Below are 22,884 nucleotides of genomic sequence, written 5' to 3' on the forward strand. Positions count from 1 at the left end.
CCAGCTTCATTTCTTTGCTTCAAACCAATCATAGGGATTTGCATTAATACATTTTATTTGCTTTAAGTAGTTATTCAGGGATTTCAGACCTCTGTTCACAAAGTAATATAAATTGACCCAAACGTGTAAAGCAAAAAGTAATTTAAATAACGTTTCCTCGTTTATTAGGGAAAAATCTGGTAGATGAACCTTGGGCCTCTCAAATTCTGTGCATTTTAGGAAGTGTCACTTATAGCTGCCAAACTCTACTTTAAGCAGCATGGAGGATCAATTTCAAGCCTGAGTTCTCATCACATTTCCTCTTTGTACATGCATGCAGAAAACAAACTGAATTTGTTCATGCTTAGAACTAATGGAAAACCACCAGATAATTAACCTCTTGGTCTGAAAGAGTTGGCAACCGGCCTGCACTTAGGAGAAAACATGACATCCTTTCAAACAGATAAAAACCAACTGAAGCTCGCTACCAAACTTGCCAGATATAGCCACTCTAGCCCACACAAGGGGGGTTTTAAAACATTTTTTGTGTGTCGTTTAAAGAGATATTTTTAAGGCCAAGTAATAAATAAAGATGAGTTCATTTGAATTTACTTTGAAGGTGCTTTTCCAGTAGGTTTCTAAAACAACACAACTGCATTATTAATTGATTTTTTTTTTTTTTTTTTTTTTTTTTACAAATCTGGATCGACTCCTGTCAGTTCTCTCAGTTCGTTTAGTGTTGATGGTAGTGATTTAGTGCACAAGGGAAAATTGTGGACATTTTTAATCATTAGAACTGTAGTTAATAAACTTCTGCTATCAGTCAGAATTCTTTGGTAGGCCTAAATATGGACATTTTGAGGGCTTTTAGCTCAGATTCATTAAAATGGCTGGTTATTCATTAAAAATGAGTCAGTTTACCCAAATATCAGTTTGGCTGAATCTCTTCACTCTCCCACTCCTTCTAAAACTAAAACTGGACAATCGAAGGAATTCACTGGTAGTTTGACTCTGGGTTGACAGTCTTTAACTATCCTATGGAGAAAGGAAAGAGGATTAAGTATATAGGATCCAGCTGGTATTTTAAATGACTTTATAGCAGTTGTCTCAAACCAACTGCACATTAGCATTATTTGGGATGCTTTTAAAAGACGGTGGTGCCCAAGCCCTGTCCCAGCCCAGTGAAGCCAGACTCTGGGGTTTGGGGTCTGGGCATCGGTATTAGGCTTTTTAGGTGATGCTAATTATACAGCTAGGCTGAAGGACCACTGCCTTAGAATGCCAGTTCTGTTAATGTTCCAGAAAATTTAAACCTTCTAGCCAGAACAAGTCAGAAAGCCATCTCATCAGACAAGGTGCCAGGAAATTTTGGGTTAATCTGAATCTTGACTTTGCCTGGGCTTTCTAATTTAGACTCCCAGTGTTGGCAGCCAGATGCCCCTTTCCCCAGTCTGGTATGTCTTGATTGGCTAGAGAAGCCTAGTCTCTCTGAACCTTCTTGTCAAAGTTTGGTAGCCAGCCTTGCTGAGGGAGAGATGTCTCACTTTTCAGAGTACTGTGCTAGGACCGAATATAGTGTTTCATCAGTTTATGAACAAGGCTGAGTTCTGGGGGCCTTGGAGATCATAGGAGGTTAAAATCTGAACCATTTACTAAGTCAGATGTTGGGGCATAATATTCAGCTGTGAGCAGAGTTGCTGTCACATGAGATCCTAACATGAATTACTAACATTGCTTATAACTATGTTTGCCAAATGCAGAGGCTTCCTTTTGACTTTCAAAATTGGTTTCTTAGATCACTTTTCAAATTAGGATGCACATTAGCAGCTCTTTTAGGAGGAGTATTACTCTCTAGTTCCATCCTTTGGGAAGGCCTTGGAACTCTTCTTTCTGTCTAAGGGGTTGTCCACAAAGGAAAATCATCCCATTCTTTGCTTCTCCTGTTGAGATGGTAAACAACCATGTTATGCTTTCTCCAGTTACCCTTTACAAGAGAGAGAGAAATGCCCAAATGCCCCCTTTGCATATCCTGCAGGACCTTCTTGGGGATGAGTAGGAAAGGAGTACCGGACCAGTGGGTCTCTTCGCATTTCTGTGACCCTGGCTTTTCTCTGTTTGTTTACCAAAGGACCAGGAAACACCAAGCCTTCCAAGCCCTCAGCTGTGCCTCCAGGCCCCCCTGTGTATTTGGACCTGTGCTATATTCCCAATCACAGCAATAGTAAGAATGTTGATGTCGAATTTTTCAAGAGAGTGAGGTCATCCTACTACGTGGTGAGTGGGAATGACCCTGCTGCTGAGGAGCCCAGCCGGGCTGTCCTGGATGCCTTGTTGGAAGGGAAAGCCCAGTGGGGCAGCAACATGCAGGTAAGAGCCCCAGGACAGTATCTGCACTGCACATGGAGCTGTGTCCAGAGGCGGAGGGAAGGAATCGTTTAAAGAGGCACCACTGTGATTGTGGATCCGCATGAGGTGCCCCATGGGTCTCTCCCACATGACATATCCTGAGGACAAAGTGGATTTCACACACGGAAGATAGTCTAGAATATTATTCTTGGTACCACCACTACCACCGTCTGGGAGGAAAGCCATTTTACCATCCTAGGCATAATTCACTTGTCTACAAAATGGGCCCAAGATTACTTGACCTTCCCTCTAATATACCAAGAATCAAAATGCTATTTCCATATGAGAGCTACTCAAATTGTCTTTACTCCTTTGTGTTTCACAAATAGACCAAAGCTAGGAATATGGCCATTTAGAAAATCACCGGGCCAGGTAAAATCCCACGGGAGGAGCATTACTGAAAATGGTCCCCAACAGGACCCTCCCAGCTCACAAACATCACATTGTAACTGGCTGTGAACCACCTCTCTTATTTTGGGGTGATCTTTGCTTATCTCAGGTTTACCTGTGGTTTTGCATAGTCACCTAGTAAACTGTGTTTGCATAACAATAAATACAATTATTTGCTAGGTAATCATCTTAAATCTCATGAGAAACACCCAGTGGCCTCCTAATGAGTATTAGATGGAATTTTTACCATTCAAACTAGTACCCACCCAGCCAGCCAGCCACCCACCCACTCTACCATCCCAGCCACAGACACAAAGATAACAAATCTTTGTTCTCAGGATACAATATTAGTTACACACAATTGAGTGGCAATGATAACTAAAGTTCCTTGGATTAAATATGCAGTATCTTTCATGCAAAATTGCCCAGGTCTGTGAAAGGAAATACAAGCAATCCCACCTTAACTGAAGCCCTTCTTAACACTGAGTATTTGAAAACTCGATGATGAATATAGATGAACTAATTGACTGGTCATGAGCTGCTTTTGGTTCCAGTCTTTAACTCTCTCAGAAAAACTTAATTTTTTACAGCTCTATTTTGATTTCTGGAAAATGTATTAAGTTGGAAAGTCCTTTGTATCTCTTGAGAAAAAACAGAAAATTTTCCTCTCTTTCCCCTTTTTCTTTTAATAGTCTGATTCATACCTTATTATTGCTCTATTTTTAAAATCAGATTTCTAGCTCTGCCCTTAACCAACTATTTTCTGTCTCCCTGCAGGTAACCCTGATCCCTACTCATGACTCAGAAGTGATGAGGGAATGGTACCAAGAGACCCACGAGAAACAACAAGACCTCAACATCATGGTTTTAGCAAGTAGCAGCACAGTGGTTATGCAAGACGAATCCTTCCCTGCATGCAAGATTGAACTGTAAAAACCAAGGCCAGCCACACCACAGGATTTGAACTTTGTTTCCAGAAATTCTTCAATTTGAAACTACCTTTTCTAAAAATAGGTCAATTCGTCTAAATAAGTCACTGAACTGTTACCTGCCAAATGCTATACTGTGTCACGGTGATGCAAGTCACTAATATTTCTTAGTTTTTGCTGATTGCTAAGGGAAGTAACAGTATTCCCACAGTAGGGTTCAAGTTACTGCAAAATTACCTATCCCAGTTCATCTCTGCTGAACATTTGGAAACCATGCACTAGCAAACCCAACTGACTTCTGCTAGGTAGAGGCATTTGTCTTAGAGAGAGAGAGAGAGAGAAAGAAAGAGAGAGAGAGTGCGCGCGCACAATGAGAGAGAACACAGGAGAGAGAGAATGAGAAAGGAAAAGAATGCAAGAGAAGGAGAGGTAATGGTAGAGAGTGCTGGTGAGATACCCAGAGAGAAAGAGACAGAGCAAGGTGGGGTAAGGAGGAGAGAATAACCAGCACTTAGGGCTGCATTTTCTCAGGCAGTCTACATAGGCCAAGTTTTCAATTTGTGTCAGTCTGAGTCATCAAAAAGGGTCTTCATTTTCTAAAACAAGTTAGCTGGAAGGAAACAAAAAGAACAAAACTTGTTACGAGGGCATGTGAGATTTTCACGCCTTAATTAAGCTCCTTCAGTTTGAAGGCTGCACACTGACATGATGTAGTGAGCGCAGACTGGATGAGCGAGTGGTTTGAACCCCATTCCGAACTCTCAGACTCTTCAGACACACGAGTAGATTGATCTAAGGCATGCTCCCAGCATTTGTCCACCCAGTTAGTCCACTCGGAGTCACTTCACCTGCATGCGGAAACACCCAAGTCCACCCCAATTAACAAGCAAATACCAAAGCGGTTGGGAGTACACACGGTAGACAATTTGCCTTAGAAAGAGACTTGAATGTACAAAGATACTTGATGCACTTATTTTTTAATGTGAGACCGCAAGTTTATAAAACATCTGTGTAGGATTATAGATACTCCAGTTAAAGGAGCAAGTGTGTGCGCGTGTGGGAGGGGGACCTAGAAGCTGATCTGATGGGTGCAGCAGTTTGATGCTGAGTCATGTGTGTCGAATACCACCTCAGTGCACCTGTGGCCCCTCAGCCGAACAAGTTGAGCCTATCATAGCTTCTCTACTACTGCAAGTTCCAAGATCGAAATGGCTTCTATGATCAGAACTGGGAGCACAGTGAATCTTATGGTGGAAGAGGTTCTCGACAAGTGTACAGTATTTACCTTCCTTTGTCTTACATTGGCTTTTTTCCTTTTTTTTTAAATTTTCCATTACTTTCAGCATAATTATGGGAACAAGTGTACAGAAGAGTTTTTTTTGTTTTTGTTTTTGTTTTTAGATATGTGAGAACTTTTCATAGATGAACTTTTTAAAAAATGTTTTTATTTTTAGGAAAATGTAAAAAAAATTTTAAGTGACAGTTTTTTTTTTTTTTTTTTTTAAATCTTTCATAAGACAAAATAATGTTTCTTGAAGTTCTGGTGAGATTGAAGTCTGATGTTGCAGTAATATTTATTAAAACCCGTAACTACCAGGAATAGTGATACCTCCCACCCCTTGATTCCCCTAACATACAAACCTGAGTATGTGTTATTTGAGAGTGGGGCAGAATGGCACGGTAGGCTACTTTCCCAGGCCTTTGCAAGTGTATCACCCTGTGGTATTCTACATCCTTCTTTCAAGACCTTTAACCATGAGGTAAAAGAGCCAAGACAAGTTCAAAGAACCCTAGCAAAATTTGCTTTGGGATTTTCTTTTCTGGAAAAAAAGGTACAAGAAATAATTCATTGAGAGCAAATGAATTCCCGTCTCCGACGATTCATCATGTAGAGTTCAGAGATCATTTCCATCATTGTCGTCATTGAACTATGAACCTGGAAGCCAGATCATGATTAAAACTGACGTCAAGTTTCAAGTTGCAGATCAGTGCACCCAGTGTTCAGATGTGGCAAACTTCTCAGTGACAACTGTGCTGTGCTCTGTCACGTTGTGTTTCCTGCAGACTCTTTAAGATCTACGGAGTAGTGAACAATGACCTCATTTTATTTTCTATGTTAGTTATTTATTTCAAAATTAACATTTTAGTTGATTTTTGTCTGGTAAGTGTATGTTTTGCACTGCTAACTACTATGAGGGTTTAAACAATGCTTCTTCAGGGTCCCTCCACGGAGGACCTATGCAGTCTACTTAATGCTGTGAATTACATTTTTCAAATGTTTTAATTTTTTAAAAAATTAATATTCTATTTTTTTTAGGCTTCTCTAGAAATGCTTTTATTTATTACCCCATTTCTTTAGAGTCCTTAAGAATGACACATTGATAAAGGGTACAAAAAAATCACACAAAATGGAAAACTCATTGTGACAAAAATGGATTTTATTGAGTATAAACTTACCTACTTCAAACTTATTTTATGAGACCACCCAAGATAACTCATGATAATTATTTACTGGTTAGTTGAGTTGGTTAGGTCCACGTAATACGTGGGAAGAGAAACTGATTTCCAGCCTTCTTGCCAAATCCAGACCTCTGCTTGATTTTTTCTTTGATAGAAGATGGAATTATTTTCCAGTTTCCCCAAATTAAATTTAACGTGTGCATTATTTTGCTTTGTAAAAAAATACAAACATTTTGGAGAATTATAGCCAATCTTCAATTATAACCATTCTATCCTACTCCTTTTTTTCCTTTTTTTTTTGCTATGGGATTTAATGGGAAAAATACACAAAAGCTGTCACTGGTCAGCTGGCTCTTTTTCCTACGAAATGTAACGGTACCTTTTTCCATCCATTGTTCTCAGTGATGACCGCAGAGCTTGAGTATACCAGGAAAGTCAATATTTGCATTGCAGGTCGCTCCTGTCCTTCCAGACACCTCTCCTACCTGTGTGACTAACCTAATTTTGCTAGTTCCATAAGTACACAATTAGTTTAGTAACAGCCATCACAATGTACCATGTACATTCATGGTGAGGGCTAGAGATTGACACAGACTTCTAGGAGCTTTATTCGTACTGATTACTTAATCCAATTGTACAGATTGAATATTTGAGTGAAAGGAATTTACACTGTTTAAATGACGAGACTCCATCAAGAGGGCACTCATGATCACGAACTTTTGGTAGTATTCTTAAGCAAAATTCTACAGAGACTTAATGTTAAGAGATGATCCTCCACTTTCAATTTTAACGAATTCTATCCCCTTTCTCAAAACCCAACCCCCATGCATGCTTTCTCAGTCTTGTGGTGGGACTGGATACAATGACCCCTTCCCCCCCCCAACACCATTTTCCATGGAGTTCAAAAAAAAAAAAAAAAAAATTTTTTTTTTTTTTTAAACCTTACATATCCTAGTGAATGGTTTCCCCAGTGTATATGAATGTTTTAAGTGTCTCCAATAGCTTATGCAGTTTAGGAGCTTTTCAATACTCATTTAATAAGATTCAATCATTTGCTAATGAAAATTCTACCACCTTCCATTTTCTCTCTATTACCAAATTTCAGCTCTCAGGAGCTGCTCTACAATTCTGAAATTGCTTTTCTTGCCTCTCTTTAGTCACCTGTCACAGGAGGTTCTTGCTCGGTAATGATATTGTGAGTTAGATTAATAACTTTTTTTTGTGCTTCAGATTTAGAAGAAAAGATTTGTTTCCATTTGAAAGGAACTGTAAGCTTTTATCTTCTAACCAACTGAACAACACACCAAAAACAGCCTAGGGATGAGCATTTCTTTGAAAGCAATTAGGTTATTCACCTGGTATTAAAACTATTGACTATTAAAAAAAATCTGACTTTATTAATTTAAAAGGCAGCATCAAAAACTGAAAAGGAAGGGAAAAAAATAAATAGCTTCTCTTCACTCGTTTGGAGCTCCCCAAACAGGAGCCATCAAGATGAGGCATCAAGACCGGGCTGCCCTTTCGAGAACACCATGCAGCCATCCTGAGTCGTGCTTACCTGCGCTGCATGCAGCCTTCTCTTTCCGGTCCTGGAAAGAAGTGGTCTTGAGCCCAGCTGAGAAGCACCTCCACTCCTCTCTCTTGTTCTGAATGGTGTTTGTGTCAGTCTGCAGCTGTGTATGGTATTATGTCTTATAATCCTGCATCACTTCTATCCTATCCAGTCATATCTAATGTAGAAAATTAGTTTTCAGTGAAAGTAATATGTAGTGCTTTTATGATATTTGTGTGCAATATCCCCTCTTCCATTGAGGATATTTGATGTAAAAGAAAAAAAAAAACCTCAGTTCCACAATAAAATACAAAAGTGGCAAAAGTTCATGTGTGTGCTGTGCTGTCCTTTGTCTTGTGTGCTGAGTTGGGCTCATCAGGAGTTGGGACCTGCCACCCACAGTGGGGGAACACATTCACTCACGAGGGCTGATTGTGTTCTTTTCAGTGGCTCCCTGGCTTTTGGCAAACTGCAGAGAGGGCCTTGTGCTATTTTGGTAACTGCTACATCGTTATCTTTTCTAACCCACCCCTGGAGTGTGTTGGGGTCTAAGGACAGAAACTGGGAGGTGAAGGAAACAGATAATTGCCATTATTGCTTAAAAAGAATCCATAGACCATGGCAGATGAAGGAGGATATTGGGAGGGTTTCTTATATAAAGCAAAACACAGGTTTTAATCCTAGTTCGGCCACAGACGGCTGGCTCCCTGACCTCAGTCACTTTATCCAGCCGAGGTTTCTTTACTTCCCTGTAAAATGAGAGGATTTGACAAGATGGTCAGACTGGGTGATCCCTCCCCCAAGACTGACTTTCTGGGGCTCTACAAAGCCATCATGTTCAGGAATTACATCTAATACCATATCTGCCTCTTGGTTTCTTGCTCAGTTACAGAATAAGCTTATATAACTAACAATTCCCTGTGGCTTTGACTGACACCCAAGAACTAAAAGCTGTTTTAGGGCAAGTGATTATAAATAACAGAGTATCTGAAAAAAGAGGGAATTTCTTAGTCATTCAAATGATTCTTGTACCTTCAGTCTATACCCTGCAGTGAGTAATACTGTGGGGATTTATAAAGGCGAACAAAACATAAAGTGCTGCCCTAAACTGACTGGGGTGACAGGGGCTCCCAAAGTTCAAGGGTGAGGAAGAGCAGCAGAAGGGATGTCTAAGCTGAGACCTGCTGTGTGTGTGTGTGTTGGACAGACGCGAACTCCAGGCAGAGGCAACGGCTCACACCAATAGAGCGGCAGCAGTTATGCTGGGGGCCCACCCAGCTCCGAATGGCGAGCGTGCAGTGGGAGGCACCGGCACCTCGATTCCTTTCCACATCGTCACAATAGGCCCACGGAGGGCTCAACAGAGACTTCCAGGACCTGGCCCTGTCTTCAGAGATGATCCTTTGGCCCCAAAAGGCGACTGCAGTACGACCTGAGTCATAAGGATGTCTCTTTGTTACATACACTCCTTTTATCTTATATTGTGCCTCCAAAACCCTGGGCCTTCACGGACTGGTCCCGTTAGAAGTTGCTGTTTGGCAGAAGGGATTTGGAAATGCCTCCAGAGATGAAAGGGTTTAGCATGTGAGAACTCAGGGTGGGAAATCATCACCAAGAGATTTTAATTACATCTATCACACTAAAGTAAGTTATCTTCTATTCCACTGCCAAACTACTCAGTTCAGGATGTCTTTCTGGCCGGAACCGAGGGCGCGGGCCCATCTGCGTTAGCCCGGGAACCGCCCAGGCTTTGGCTCTGCAAGTCCTGTGTCTTAGGAGGTCATCGGTCCCAGGGAAGCCCTGCCAGGTGTTCACCCGACCCAAACCTCCCCACGTGTTTCTATCCCACTCCCTCCAGACCCAGGCACAGCAGAGATGGGGAGGGAGTTAATACCCTTCCAGCTGGTCCTTTTCTAGACACTGGACGTGGCGTTCTTCGGTTTCTTTATTCCTGTCTTCCAGGTAAATCAACAAAGGTCTGCTAAGGTACGGACACCACCTTCTCTCTCTTTATACTTGTATTGCTCATTCTAAATGTTTCTCTGTGTCCCTACAATGATCTCTCGATAAACTCCTCACTCGTGAATTCTCGGGCTCTTGCATAATCCCAGATCACCATTTCTTCTTTGATTTTATACTGTGCATCTCGAAAATTCACTGGAGTCATATATGCACATTGACTCTTGGTCACACCCAGTTCCTTGAAGATGAGCAGTTCTTCTGGGTAATTCTGGGGATGTTCCTGGCCATGTTTTCACAGATGATGGAGCATCATAATAAGGACTGCTTCATGGGGTGATCTCGCCATAAAAAATAGGCACAGCTCCATTTCATGGCTCAGACTCTCCCCACTCAAACCAAAACTGCATGTTACTGTAATGCAGTCTCATGGATTTGAGCTGATGACTTTTACAACTGCTATCTCCAGTCCGTACCTCTTCTCTGATCTCCAAATTCAGATCCTGCTGTCTATTAAGAGCCCCATTTGGATGGTTAATAAGGATCTGTAAAATAAGTCCAATCAAATTTAACATGCCCCCAAACAAATCTTTGATTTCCCCAAACTACTTCTTCCTGTAGGCTTTTCTACCTCAGTAAATGGCAAACTCATTACTCCAGTTGCTCAGGTAAAAAATCTTGGCCCTTCAGCAAGTCTGCTGGCTCTTCTTTCCAAATACATCTCGTCCAACCCCTTCTCCTCACATTTACTGTGACTGTCTAAGCCCATCGTTTTTCTCCTGGATTATGGCGGTAGCCTCCTAACTGATATTCCCGTGTCCAATCTCTGCCCTCTGTGTTCGTTCACCACATAGTACCTAGACCAGCGAACCCTCTGAAATTGTTAGGTCAGAGCACGCCATCAGAACCTTCAGATGGGCTCTCATCTCAGAGTGAAGGCCAGCACCCTTACTAACGGGCCAGGGAGTCTTACACCATCTGTACCCTCCCACACCCCTCATCTCCTGTTATTCTCCACCTTATACTTTCTGCTCCAGCCACACTGGCCTCCTGGCTAGTCCTCTGGCACTCTAGGCAGGCTTCCATCTGCACCCTTGGTGCTGGTTCCTCTGTCTGCCACACTTCCACAAGTAACGCCATGATTCTCACCCTCACCCTCACCCCCGTGGGTCTTTAGTCAAGTTATTTTTCCAGGAAGGCCTTCCCTAACCAACCTCGTTGAAGTTGCAACCTCCAGCCCCTACACAGCATTCTCTTTTTCTCTTCCTTGCTTTCTCTCTCTACCACTTATTACCATATGACTTGCTATGTACTCGTGAATTAACTGTCTCCCTCCACAGAATGTAAATGCCATGAGGGAAGGGATCTTGGTCTATTTTGCTCCTTGCTATGTCCTCAGTGACTATTTTAACAGTGCCTGACACACAACAGATGTTCAATAAATATTGGTTGAATGAATGACCGTACTTGGTCTCAGGTTGGCTTGGGGGTTATATGGTGCAGCTGCTGGGAAGTGGGTTTGGCATTGGACAAACTTGGGTTCAAGCACTGTGAACCCACTTATTAGTCCTGTGGCCCTGGGCAAGTCACATAAGCCTCAGTTTTCTCCTCTGTGAAATGAGGGTAATAATCCCTGCCCTGCAGGGCTGTTCTAAGTAGGTGGAATTAAATCAGGTAGAAATGGGCATTCACAAAGAGGAGTTGTTAAATATAGTTTCTGTAATCAAGATGGGTCCAATGATGAGCCAGAGCCCGGGAAACACTGATATCCAACAGTGGTCCAGCATACTGTCACTGGAGGAAGCTTTTAACGGGCACTGGTTTTATTCCACATACTATTTTAGGCATATCAACCTGGGGGTGGTGGTTTAAGGATTAAAATTTTGAACTCTGCTGAGATGAAGTATTGTAGAAACCAAAAAAGCAAGTGAAATTCTCCTACCACTGAGTACATGAGAATATAATGTACCTATTAGAAATCCTTTATAAATCTTCCCTACATTCCTTGATCGAGCATTTAAAGCCCACAATGGAATTAATTTTCAGATGCTTCTTGTAAGAATAAACTTTGTTTTCTGAACATGTCCAGCTCACATCTGGAATCCCTAACATTCATACATAATAAACTCAGAGCCTGAGTGTAACTGTTTTAAACAAAGATCCCAGGGGTAACTGCCACAATCTCAGGGGCAAAGCCACCGCCTTCTCCAGACTTCCTTGTTACTATATGGGTAGGAGCATCCTCACGGCAGCATGCAATGTCAGCAACAAAGCCAACTCAACGGGGAAAGGAAAGGTTATTTTCAAGCTAAGAAGCTGTTATTTAGAATAAAAGGCAATTTCCCTAACACAATGATGTTGAAAAGCACTCCTCTTACCCCATTTTCTAAAGGAAGATTTAAAAAATTTATCATTGTCAGAGTTTGAAAAATTCACCTCTGAAGATTATTAATAACCATTTAATGAAAATACAACCATACCACATTTTCTGCTTTTCATTCCCTACAGCCAAAGCCCTCTGAGCCCATTTCAAACTTCATCCCTTCCTCACCATGCACTCCCAGGGACGTTAACTGGGTGCAATGGTGTAGACTGCCGCTGACTCATAGGAGCTCACATCATAGCAGCTTCATTTTGGAACTTAGGACTCCTGGTCCCAGTTACTTATCGCCCGACAGCAAAATCATATAAATCATCATTTACTCTTTTCCATAATGGACTTTCTTTGTTTAGGAAGAATAATAGCCTACCCTATATTACTGCATATTTTATACTCATTCACTTAAAAAGCAACTATTATTTCATTAAATAAATATTAAAATTATTAAATGTTAATTATTTTCCTAGCCTGAGAAATGTCATTTGTACAAACATTATTCTTGAGTCTCATCTACATCAGCGCAAAAATGCCTGTGGAGGCCCTGCTTACATATCCTCAGCCAAGGTTTCTGACCTTGGCACTACTGACATTTTGGACCAGGTACTTCTTTGTCATGGGGCTGCCCTGTGCACTACGAGATGTTTAGCAGCATTTCTGGCCTCTACTCATGAGATGCTAATTCATTCATAGTGAAAAAATGACTTTAATAAACTAATTTTCAGGGCTTGTGAATACATGGAAAATCTACAACAAAAATCCCACACACATATCTGATATCCACAGCCAGATAGAAGGTGTGAAAACACGAAGCTAAGTTTTGTGCCAAGGCAACACGGCCCCAAGAGGAGGAGAGTCAGGTATTGTGCTGTTGCTCAGTGGGAGTATTCATGCTCCCCACTCTGGTAAAAACTGGAAATCACATGCGACAGGGACAGATGGGGAGGAAACAGAAAGCCAAATTATGAGCTGCAGTATTAACATGATGCTTCGTGCCATGATGGTCAGTAATTTACGGAGCAAAAGGGGCCTTCTGATTCATCTTGAACCTTCCTCTTGATATAATAAGGGAGTGGCTGAAAAAGCCCTGCCCCTGATAAAGCAAAATATCACAACCGACTTTTGGTCTTGACCCTCTACCTAAGTAAGACTCAGCTTTGCTCAGCCACGAGGCCCTGCGCTGGGTGTGGACTGCAGCTATGGCTGTGGTCAGCACGCCGGGTGAGGAGCGGGGCCGGCCTCACCTCAGCCACTTAGTTTGCTTCCTCATTCAAGAATGGGGTTACTCCTACCCCCCTCACAGGGCTGCCTGAGTTGCTGGCACACAGTTCGTCCTCAATACATGTTAATGGTTGTGGTGGTGGTTATAAATGCCGAAGTCTGATAGAGAAGGAAGGTTAAAAAAATGCTGCTCAAAATCAGACTAACCATATTGATGGTGTGACTTCCTCTCTTCCTCCCTTCCCTAAAAGACAAAGAATACACCAAAAGAATCCCAGAACATTTATTTCCACAGGTTCTTGATAAAAGAGCACAACCTTGAATAACAGTTTACCACTGAACGTAACAGCAAAATTACATAGCAAGCAGGAGCTGCCCCTGGACCCTTTCACAGAGAAGCTTCAGGAAGGAATTTCCACCCCCTGATGGCTGCACAGTTACGCATGTCTCCTATGTACTACAAGCCCCATCCTGCCTCTTGTTCTCTCCTACTTCTCCACCTGAAATGTGTGTTGACAAGCTGTACGTGTGGACACAAAAGGCTCACTTTACCTCCTTGAGGAAGGAGCTGAGAATGTTTTGGGAAGAAGTTACCCCAACATGATGAAGAACCCAAGCCGTGGCTTCAGAGCTAGAGCTAGCTTTCTCCTCAGAAGCCCTTCCATTCTAAAAATGTCACCGTGGGTGCCTGAAATTTGAAAGCCAGTGGGTTCATGGTGCTGTGTTCACTCCTGTCCTCAATTTCTCCCAAGTTCAGGTCTGCAGGGAAGAGACACGGGGGAAGGAGAAGCTGAGACGTGTGGGCATCCCACACCCAGCTCAGGCTGGGAGGACACAGAGCGGGATGAGGCTCAGGGTTCGCAGTTTGCCACTGAGGAGACAGAGACCATTCAAAAGCCTGTGCTCGACACGAGGCTATTCAACCACGGCCTCTCCCTCCACCACCGCTATGGATTAGGAATTTTCAATGTTCAACACTGATCCCTGACCCCAGAAACGCCACCATAAGCCTCGAGAGCACCTTATTTAAGGTGCTTAGCTGGGGCTTCAGTCTGACCACTTGCCACTCACAGTTCTGCAGCCCTTCTCGGCAGGTGATGGGAAGTCACAGGGCCTTACTACATTGACCACCGTGGCTCTGATCCCGCAGACAGCCTGCTTTAGGCAAAGGAGAGGCCAGAGGGAGGAGGCTGAGGCTGCCCCCACGGTCACTGTGAGTCCCAGGATGGGGCTAGGGAAGCTTGTGGTGGGGGCTGGGGCGCTGTGGGCCTGCTAGGCAGACGCCTTTGCTGCTCTCTGGGCCTCATGCTCCTGCTTTGCCCTCTCCCTCTGCTCCCGTTCCCTCTGAATCAAGTGCGCCTGCTCCAGGTGCCAGTGCTGCAGCTTCTGCTCGTAGGCTGCCATGTCCTGGGCTTCGCAGGTGGGGAGCTGTTCCTGCATAAGCTGGGCGGTCAGAGTCAAAAGGCTTTCTGACTCAACTCTGCCCAGGGCCTCAAGCTTGGAGTGCAAGTCCTGTTGGAAACAAAGGAAAAATAGAGGAGACGGGGGGGGTGGGGAGGAGGGTGCAGATGGGAGAAGACAAAGAGGAAAGGCGATTAAGTCACTTGCAAAACCTCCACACATTCTGCTTGCAGGAAAAGGCACTTTACTGGGAACCTGTCATGCTGCCTTTCATCTAGACACTACGAGCGTCTGCCCCCCTTTTTTTTCAGTCCAGCAATTTTGCTAAGATGCACCAAATGTGACTTCTCTCCCTTCACTCACGAACAGTAAATGGAACTCCATATGCTGAGATTCCCTATGTACTTTCTTGTTTTAATCCACAAAGACAGCACAAGTCTAACAAACCTACATTTCTGCTCTGACCTGCACCAAAGCAAGCAGCGAACTCCCAGAGCAAGGCACTCTAAGACGCACACAAAATGGCAGAAGCAGCTGATAAACAGGAGCAAGCCCATCCACATCCTTTCCTTCAGAATGACTGAGATGAATGTTTGCCTACCCAGGGTTTCTTTCAACAGATGGAAATCATTTCAAGAATTTTCTACTAATGGCACGCTAAACAGCTCCCATGAGTGCTCGCACTATTATAAGCTTCCACCTGCTGAGCTCCACTGCAGGTCCGCCTTTGCAAACCGACTGCTTACGGCTCCATCTGAAATGGCATCTTGGTTTGGGCGGTATTGTATTCCTGGAGAAGTCAAGTACTAAAAACACTAATCTCCTTAAGTGCTTCAAGATGTAGATCATCAAGAGAGAGCCACTTACGGCCCAGCTGTAGCTTATGCCGCACATCCCCATGTCCCCAAAACAAATGCAATTCCCTGGCATAGGTGATGAGGCCTGTTCCAGTAGGGGGGTGGAAGATGGGCAGGATCCATGCGTTGAGGAGTGGCTAGAGGCCTCGTATGAGGGTCAGTCCTGTAGAAATGGACCCCAACCAAATTACCTGAGACTAATAAAAATGAGGCCACAGGAAGAAAAAGAAATGTGCAAGGAGAATTCTTTCTTTCTGATATCACTTTCTATGTGGGTTGGGGCCAAGGAGACAGCTTGGGACACCAGGATAAGGACTCGAATCTGAGTCAGCAAACTTTTGTTCAAATCCCCAGTCAGTCAGTCATGGGCCAGTTCCTCTCAGCCTGTTGTCATGTAACATAGGAAAAGCAGCATCCACCATGCAGAGCCACAGTGAAGATGAATGAAATGCACTGATGCCTAATATGCAGCCAGCAGCCAATAAATTGGTCTTTTTCGATTTTCAAAACAATGCATGTGTAAAAGAATGAGGACTGAGGATTTAATGCAGCACAGATTTCTATTCTCTGAGATTAAACATGTAAGAAACAAGTGGAAGAAGTAGTCACTTTTAGGAGTGTTACAGCAGCATTTTTTGTTTGTTTTTCAGCCTTTCCTAATCTGCAAAGTTAAGAGGAACAGGTAGGAATGTAAGTTCTTAACTTAGCTGCCAATTCTCTGTGTACCTAATATCCATCAACCTTTCTTTCTCAGTTTTCAAATTCTAAACGAGGGACCTTGAAGAATGACTTCTCAGAATTAGCGGGAGGAACAGCAGCTACAAGTACAGAGGAGTCCTTATAACATGGGGACACGGTATTTCATAGCTGGTTCCATAGCATTACTGAACAGAGCTACATGTCATCATCAGGCAAAATGACACCTCTCTGCCCCAAAATGACACACTAGGTCAGCTGGCATGGATAGGAAGGTTTCCTGCTTTATACAAAGAATTCTTTAGGCAGCACATTTTTCTCTTTGCACTACATAGACAAGAAACAAAGCAAAGCAGAGGCCGAGGGGTTAACCTGTAACACAGCTCTTCTTCCCGGACGCAGATCACAGAATATTTTGGGCCATGCAGCTGTAAAGCTACCAAAGGCAGCTTGAGCGCTCGGGACTGTGGAAAAGAAACTTGTTTACATCTTCCATGTAGTCCAAAAACGTATTCGGAGGGCCCGAGTGCACAACACAAAGCCGAGCAACAGAAGATGCCTGCAGCTGATCTCCATCATACTCAAATGTGGCTTTCTAATTTCCACTTGGGGTTCTGGGTTATCAAGCACATGAGTGCAATATGAGAAATGACCAGACCCTTTCCACCTGGGGTTGGAGTCAGGCGACCGTTCTGAGGTGGCAAGCTAGTACCCACCCATCAGACACATCAGGGATGAGTGCGCGTAATGACACGCTGCCCCAGTTGAACAAAACTTTTAGCTCACGCACAAAAAGGAGCATAAAAATTCATTTGCTTCTTTTAAGACCGCTTCCTGTTTGAAGCCTCATTTGTGATGTCAGTTTTTCATGCCTCTGTGTGTGACAGTGATGCATGAAAGGCCTGCCTGTCTGTCACCACAGCCGAGAAGCATGTTTAATGCCCGGCGGAGAGGGACTCCGTTCTGCTACAACGCACCTTAAATCGTTCCAGGTACTGGGGAAGCTTGGACTGTTCCGTCTCCTCCATGTCCAGCTGCTCCAGCAGCTCTTCTGAGCCCCAGCTGGCTTGCCCTTCCTGGGGCCGTTCCTCCGAAGCTCCGGAGGCCGGAGCAGTCAGCGCCTGCAGCGTGCCGTCCAGCACAGCCAGCTGTGGAGCAGAGAGAGGCAGGGACTAACCATCCCGTGGCCCTGAAAACACACCACGCAGAGAGGCTGGGCCAGGGAAAGAAGGAAGGAACAGTTGGGATCTGCACACTCAGGAACTCTTTCTCTTATAGAATCACCAGAGAGAGACGTGGTTATCTGATTTTACATCAGAAATTCCCCGTCGGATGGCAGGGACGACCTAGCACAAAACACACGGGACAAATACGCAAGCTCAGAATTATCTGTGTACGGATCAGCACCGCGGCGTCTGATTTCACCTTTAGTCAACCAGGGAGGGATCCAAAAATCATGTTCGATGGGGACTCAAAGTATTCCCTCTTCCGTGTCGTCTTCCTCAACCGGTTTGGAATTGGGAGAAGGAGAGAAAAACCACCGCACAGCACAACCAACAGAGGGCCATTCTGAATGCGTGGGAGAGCCTTAGAAAAGCCTAGCCTTTATTCATCTATAAATTAGGGAGCCGCACAACCCACATAAGCTGCTGACAGAGACTCGACAGGCAGACGTGAAATGAACTGTATTAAGGTGATTTCTGTGACTTGCAAAGTAAGTAAATTGTAAAAATTTTGGCCTCTCTCGTGCACCACATTCACTTCGGGGCACACCTTCCCCTGACCCCCTGAGGGCCTAATCATCAGAGATTCTACAACCTCAAGGCCAGCACTAGCACCTCCTTGCGTACCAATTAATTCTGACCACGTCGCCTTAGAACAAAATTCCAGAAAATACTAAGGCCCTTTAATACCATTAATACCTTATACCCAAACCCAAGATATATTCCGTTCTTGCTGACATCTGAATCACTTTCCTGTTAAGACAGAGAATGCAAATCTGGCTCAGATTGGAAGGAATATTTCCCTGGCAAAGGATTTACATATAATATTGTGTTTTTGATCACTAGCACTGACTATAGCAGGGTTAAATATGAATATATGTTTAGGAATGTGTATGTTCTGTTATCAACGTCTGCCAAAGAACATGATGATTCACCAGACATTAGTATCTGGTCAGTATAAACACCAGACATGCACATCTCATGACTAAAATGAAGCCAAGGACTGAGTCCTAGTGATTGGTGTCAAGGCAAAACCAAGAATGAGCTCAAAATTAACTTTTACATCCTGGTACTACAACAACCAACATCCATCTAGGCCTCCCTCTTATGACATAAGCTGCTTGGATAGGAGTGGACACTGGCTGCCTGTAAGGCTAAGGCTTTCATGTGGCTCTAAGATGCTACATTTCCTGTAGCCTGAGCTAAGTCTAGTGGCTTCATAGCGTCAAGAGTCCTAGGTGACTGAGAGATGCACACTGGGGCTGGTGGTAAGACAGCTGCCTAGTCCAGGCAAAATGAACCCCTCAGAACTCTGAAAGGAACATCTGATCCACATTTCCCCAGCACTGAGCATTCACCACAGAATGATAAATGGAGGCAAAACAAGACTCTAGTCCATCTCTAGTCCCCAGATTCGTTTCTTAAAGGCTTCTATGGGTGAATATAATTGCCATGTACTCTCCCAGGACTACAAGGGGACATAAATGCCAAAAATTAAAAATGAAATATTAACTTTTGAGCTCCCACTGAGATTTTACTGGGGGAGTGGGCAGTATTTTATTGAACTCAGTTTCAATTTCAGGGGAGAGGGACAGTTTTCCTCCCGGACAGTGAGCTATAGAATCAACGTTCATCTTCTTCTCTAATACTTTTTGTAACATGGAGAATGTGTGTGGATTTTCATTCCTTTTCAACTGGGTGAGTACACGATTCTACAGAAGTAAAGAGAGTAGGGGGAGGGGAAGACAATGCAAACAAATTCACAGGCTGGCTCACAAGGAACAGGAGATGGCTAAAGCGCATGGACTTAGGGCCGAGGGACGTACCGCTTCTGCACACAGCTTCCCATCGTCCGGGGATGAGGCCACCTTCTCCATCACTTGAAGGGCTCGGTCAAGGTAGCCAGGTTGCCACAGCAGAGGCATATTATGGTACACAGCCCGCAGCCCTCGCTGCAGCTCCACCTTCCCTGTAGCCAAAAAGAACAATGAAGAAGCTTCAGCTGTGGCTTCCCACTGTGGTGGAGACAGAGGACTTGAAAGCACAAATCAATTATGAACCTGGAAAATAATTTCAAATCTGCACCAAGAGCCTCATCCTGTCCAGCGACCTGGTGCCATTTCAGATGGATGATGAAGAATGTGGTGAAATTCACTGAATCTGTTTTTTAATACAAAGTTGTACAAATATGCTTTTCTTCTTTTTCATTTGCGCTGGTGGAAATTATCAGGAGGATGTATGAATCATAGAGCTGAGGGAAATTTAGAGAGGTTGATATATCTGTCTCTTTAAGTGGAACTACCCTTATAAAACGAGTCAAACAACTGAAATACTATTTTTGTTTCAAGAACAAAATCTTCCTCAGAAAAAGAAATCCCACAATTCTCCTACAGTGGAAATCTTGTCAACATATGACAACTTTCCCTTGCCAGCAAATGTTTGACATTTTTCAAAATGCTCCAAAACACCCCATCGACTGTCCTTACGAAGAAAAAAAAGATCTCATTTTATTCTTCTTTCCTTTATTTGAGCTTCATCAGCACTTAAATCATAAAGTCTTCATCATCCTCTTCAGATCTTCGGACATGAATGTTTTTCTTTGTACCTCAAACCACCACAACTGGAGCTCAAGATGTGGACACTAGACAGCAGGGTCCTCAGGTGGGCCAAGGGGCTGTCTCCGTGTTCCTGTGGAACAGAAGCCCTCTCTGCACTAACGGCCAAAGTCACCTTGAGCGGCCAGGTCTTCAAGCTGCCTTCACTTATCTTTCCTGGGAAGGAGGATTTGGGAAGGCTGTAGTAGGACATAAATAGACAAAGCTTATCAGGTGACAGCTAATTTTAGACTTTTAAGATGCCTGGGGCTAGACTGCAGTCACATTCGGGGAAGCTGCTTCCCCTGGGGTTGAGTGAGGCTGCACAGCACACGACAGGGTGGGAGCAAAGAGCTTTTGATCTGACGGCTGCCTGTCCCAAAGCACCAGGGCCTCTGCGCAGAACAGCAGCAACAACACACATTTTCCTAGCCCTGACAACTCCCTCAACAACTCATGCAGCCTGATAGTCCGGAATGCTCACCTGAAGGCAAAAGCAAAACACGTAAGCCAACAGCAAGAAAGTAGATGGCGTATCAGGAGAAAGTGATTTTTAAAAGGAGTGGTCAATTCTTTTGCTAGTCTGAAAGCCAGCTGATGAACTCTGAAATTCCGCTCCATCAGTCTCTATCAGAATCAGCATCTAAGAAGGCCACACCACATTTTGTTGGTGAAGATCATCAAAATTTGATGATTTTCATAAAACGAAGGTAAGCCAAAGCAGTGTATGGTCAAGAGAAGGTGCCTTCTGAAATGCCTGCCTACTTGAGAGAGAAAATGGAAGAATAGTGAAATAATAATGTATTTAATAGATGTCTGTGAATCAGGACACATTTTACGCGTCCTTAGGTTGGATGCTATTTGCCCTGATTCCACACAACCCAGGTTCCAAGGCTTTGTCCTCTTGACTTTCAATGCAACCAGGGCATCAAAGTAAAGCAACCATCCCCCAGCATGGAACAGTCACTTGCTGTACCAATGAGTCTCTCTGCTTTCCCACAGTGCTACTAGATGTACTCTCTGAGTGTCCCTTTGCTCACCTGAAAACATTACCAAGGATATTAGTTCAACCCTAACTCTTAATTTCTTACCTCCTGGACTTAACGTCTAAAAGAGACACAAAGATCTTTGTTAGTACTGGGAAAATTTTTACTGGCTGGTTCTCCCAGAAGAGGGCCAGAACTTTCCTTTCTTTACCCCTTCCTCACACTGATTCCCACTAAATATAATCCAAAGCCACCAGAACTAGTTTTCACCTTGCCAGTGGTAACAGGCTTTAGAACCCTCTTTACTGTCTCTTAAGGTATTATCCCATAACTGTAAGGCTATCAATGTCTATTTTTATGTTTAAAAATGAAAGCTATATTGGAATTTCACTGGTACACTGAAATCAAATTAAAAATTCATTACAAAGTAGAAGAATGCATCAGTTCTATCCATGAAGAACAATATTTGTAAGGATCACTTAGCTTACCAAGAAGTGCATAGCCATACAACTGGGAACTTAACCCCACTGAGTTCTTTTGCTTTAGGCCTGGGAGTAATAGGGATGCACCAAAGTTCCTTTCCTCTTCCCACTGCAATAGAATAAAACAGATCATGGTCCAGTCAAGCAAAGAATACTTTATGTAAAATTTGATTTTTAATGATTTTTAATAGGGGAAAAACATATTGTAGGACTCAGTAAAAAAAAAAGCAAAATAACAAAGCTATAGGTACATTATAATCCTGATTTTATAAATAAAAGATATTTATGTTTAATGACTAATATAGAAAAGAAATTCCCTGTTAATGGATTTCTAGAAATTATGAACTTTTTTTCTTTACATCTTTCATTATTTTCCACATTTTTGGCAATGAATAAAGAGTTCCTATTGCAATCCTTTTGCAATCAGAAAACAAAAATAAATAGCACACTCTGGATCAACACTGCCTTGAGACAAACAATAGAGATCACACATGCTGTCAGCCCAATATTCATTCACATTGCTACGGCATGCTGGGGCAAGTTTTGAATTTTAAACAATTCAGCAATGATAAGACTCCTACTTCACAGTGTAAAAATAAATACAACTATTAGGTTGCTTTTAGATAGATCTGCGCCTCTTAAAAATAAATTGGACAATCAGAAACACTTAGTGGTCATTTCTTTCAACCCAGGGTACAAAATTACACTTCAGTAAAATTGGCGCCTTCTGAGACTTGGGACAAAAGGGGCAAAAATGCAAGCATTGCTAAGCCTGCTGCAGAGTAGTAACAGCAGTGACGGGGGCTCAGAGGACAGCCTTGGCAACTCCCCAGACAATGAGAGCTGTGATCTTCTGGGTGCCATATGGGTACACATCGGCCGGAGCCCTTGTTTGGACTTGAAAATAAAGAACACAAAGCTCAGGATGCCCTGAATTGGTCTCTGCAGTCAGAGGTCAGGGAGGAAGCAGAGAATGAATGAGGCGTGCAAGCTACAATTGTAGCCAGGTGTAAGGGAGGCACCCCAGGTGTTAATGGGCACCCAAGCCTCTTTCCTGGGATTGGCCTTTGTGCGGTACAAATGTAATTTCTTAAGGGTTTTCTAAACCTTTGAAAAAAGCAAAGATCTTGGGAGAAAAACAAAGCCTCCCCAGGCACTTGTGTAGTACAGATAAGTAAAAGAGCTGGTAATGAGGACCAGGGCATTTCACTTTCAAAAGCAAATTGCCCTAAGGTTTGATTTTCCCCCATGTAAACTGCATGAAAAGGGACCCTGTGAATAATAAATAAGGAGCCTTAAACTTTTTTCTTTTCTTTAGGGAAAAACATGACCCATAGCATCAAAATGCAACAGGGCAAAAGCCAAAAGGACA

At 43.2% G+C, this 22,884-nt stretch overlaps 2 protein-coding genes across 2 annotated transcripts in view; one reads left to right on the plus strand and one right to left on the minus strand.

The window, feature by feature from the left end:
• Window positions 1-5,193, plus strand: part of MAP1B (microtubule associated protein 1B) — an 89,689-nt gene extending 84,496 nt beyond the window's left edge. The window contains exons 6-7 of the mRNA XM_021702073.2: window positions 2,108-2,346; window positions 3,553-5,193. Of these exons, the coding sequence (XP_021557748.1) occupies window positions 2,108-2,346; window positions 3,553-3,708 (395 nt within the window). The 3' untranslated portion in view covers window positions 3,709-5,193. The remainder of the gene's footprint in view (window positions 1-2,107; window positions 2,347-3,552) is intronic.
• Window positions 5,194-13,545: 8,352 nt separating this feature from the next.
• The window catches only part of MRPS27 (mitochondrial ribosomal protein S27), a 103,382-nt gene continuing 94,043 nt past the window's right edge, over window positions 13,546-22,884 (minus strand). The window contains exons 8-11 of the mRNA XM_021700312.1: window positions 21,519-21,621; window positions 19,277-19,419; window positions 17,205-17,375; window positions 13,546-14,785 (exon numbers count right to left, since the gene is read on the minus strand). Of these exons, the coding sequence (XP_021555987.1) occupies window positions 14,546-14,785; window positions 17,205-17,375; window positions 19,277-19,419; window positions 21,519-21,621 (657 nt within the window). The 3' untranslated portion in view covers window positions 13,546-14,545. The remainder of the gene's footprint in view (window positions 14,786-17,204; window positions 17,376-19,276; window positions 19,420-21,518; window positions 21,622-22,884) is intronic.

This window comes from Neomonachus schauinslandi, chromosome 7, assembly GCF_002201575.2.
Source record: "Neomonachus schauinslandi chromosome 7, ASM220157v2, whole genome shotgun sequence".
In the NCBI taxonomy this organism is placed as follows: Eukaryota; Metazoa; Chordata; class Mammalia; order Carnivora; family Phocidae; genus Neomonachus; species Neomonachus schauinslandi.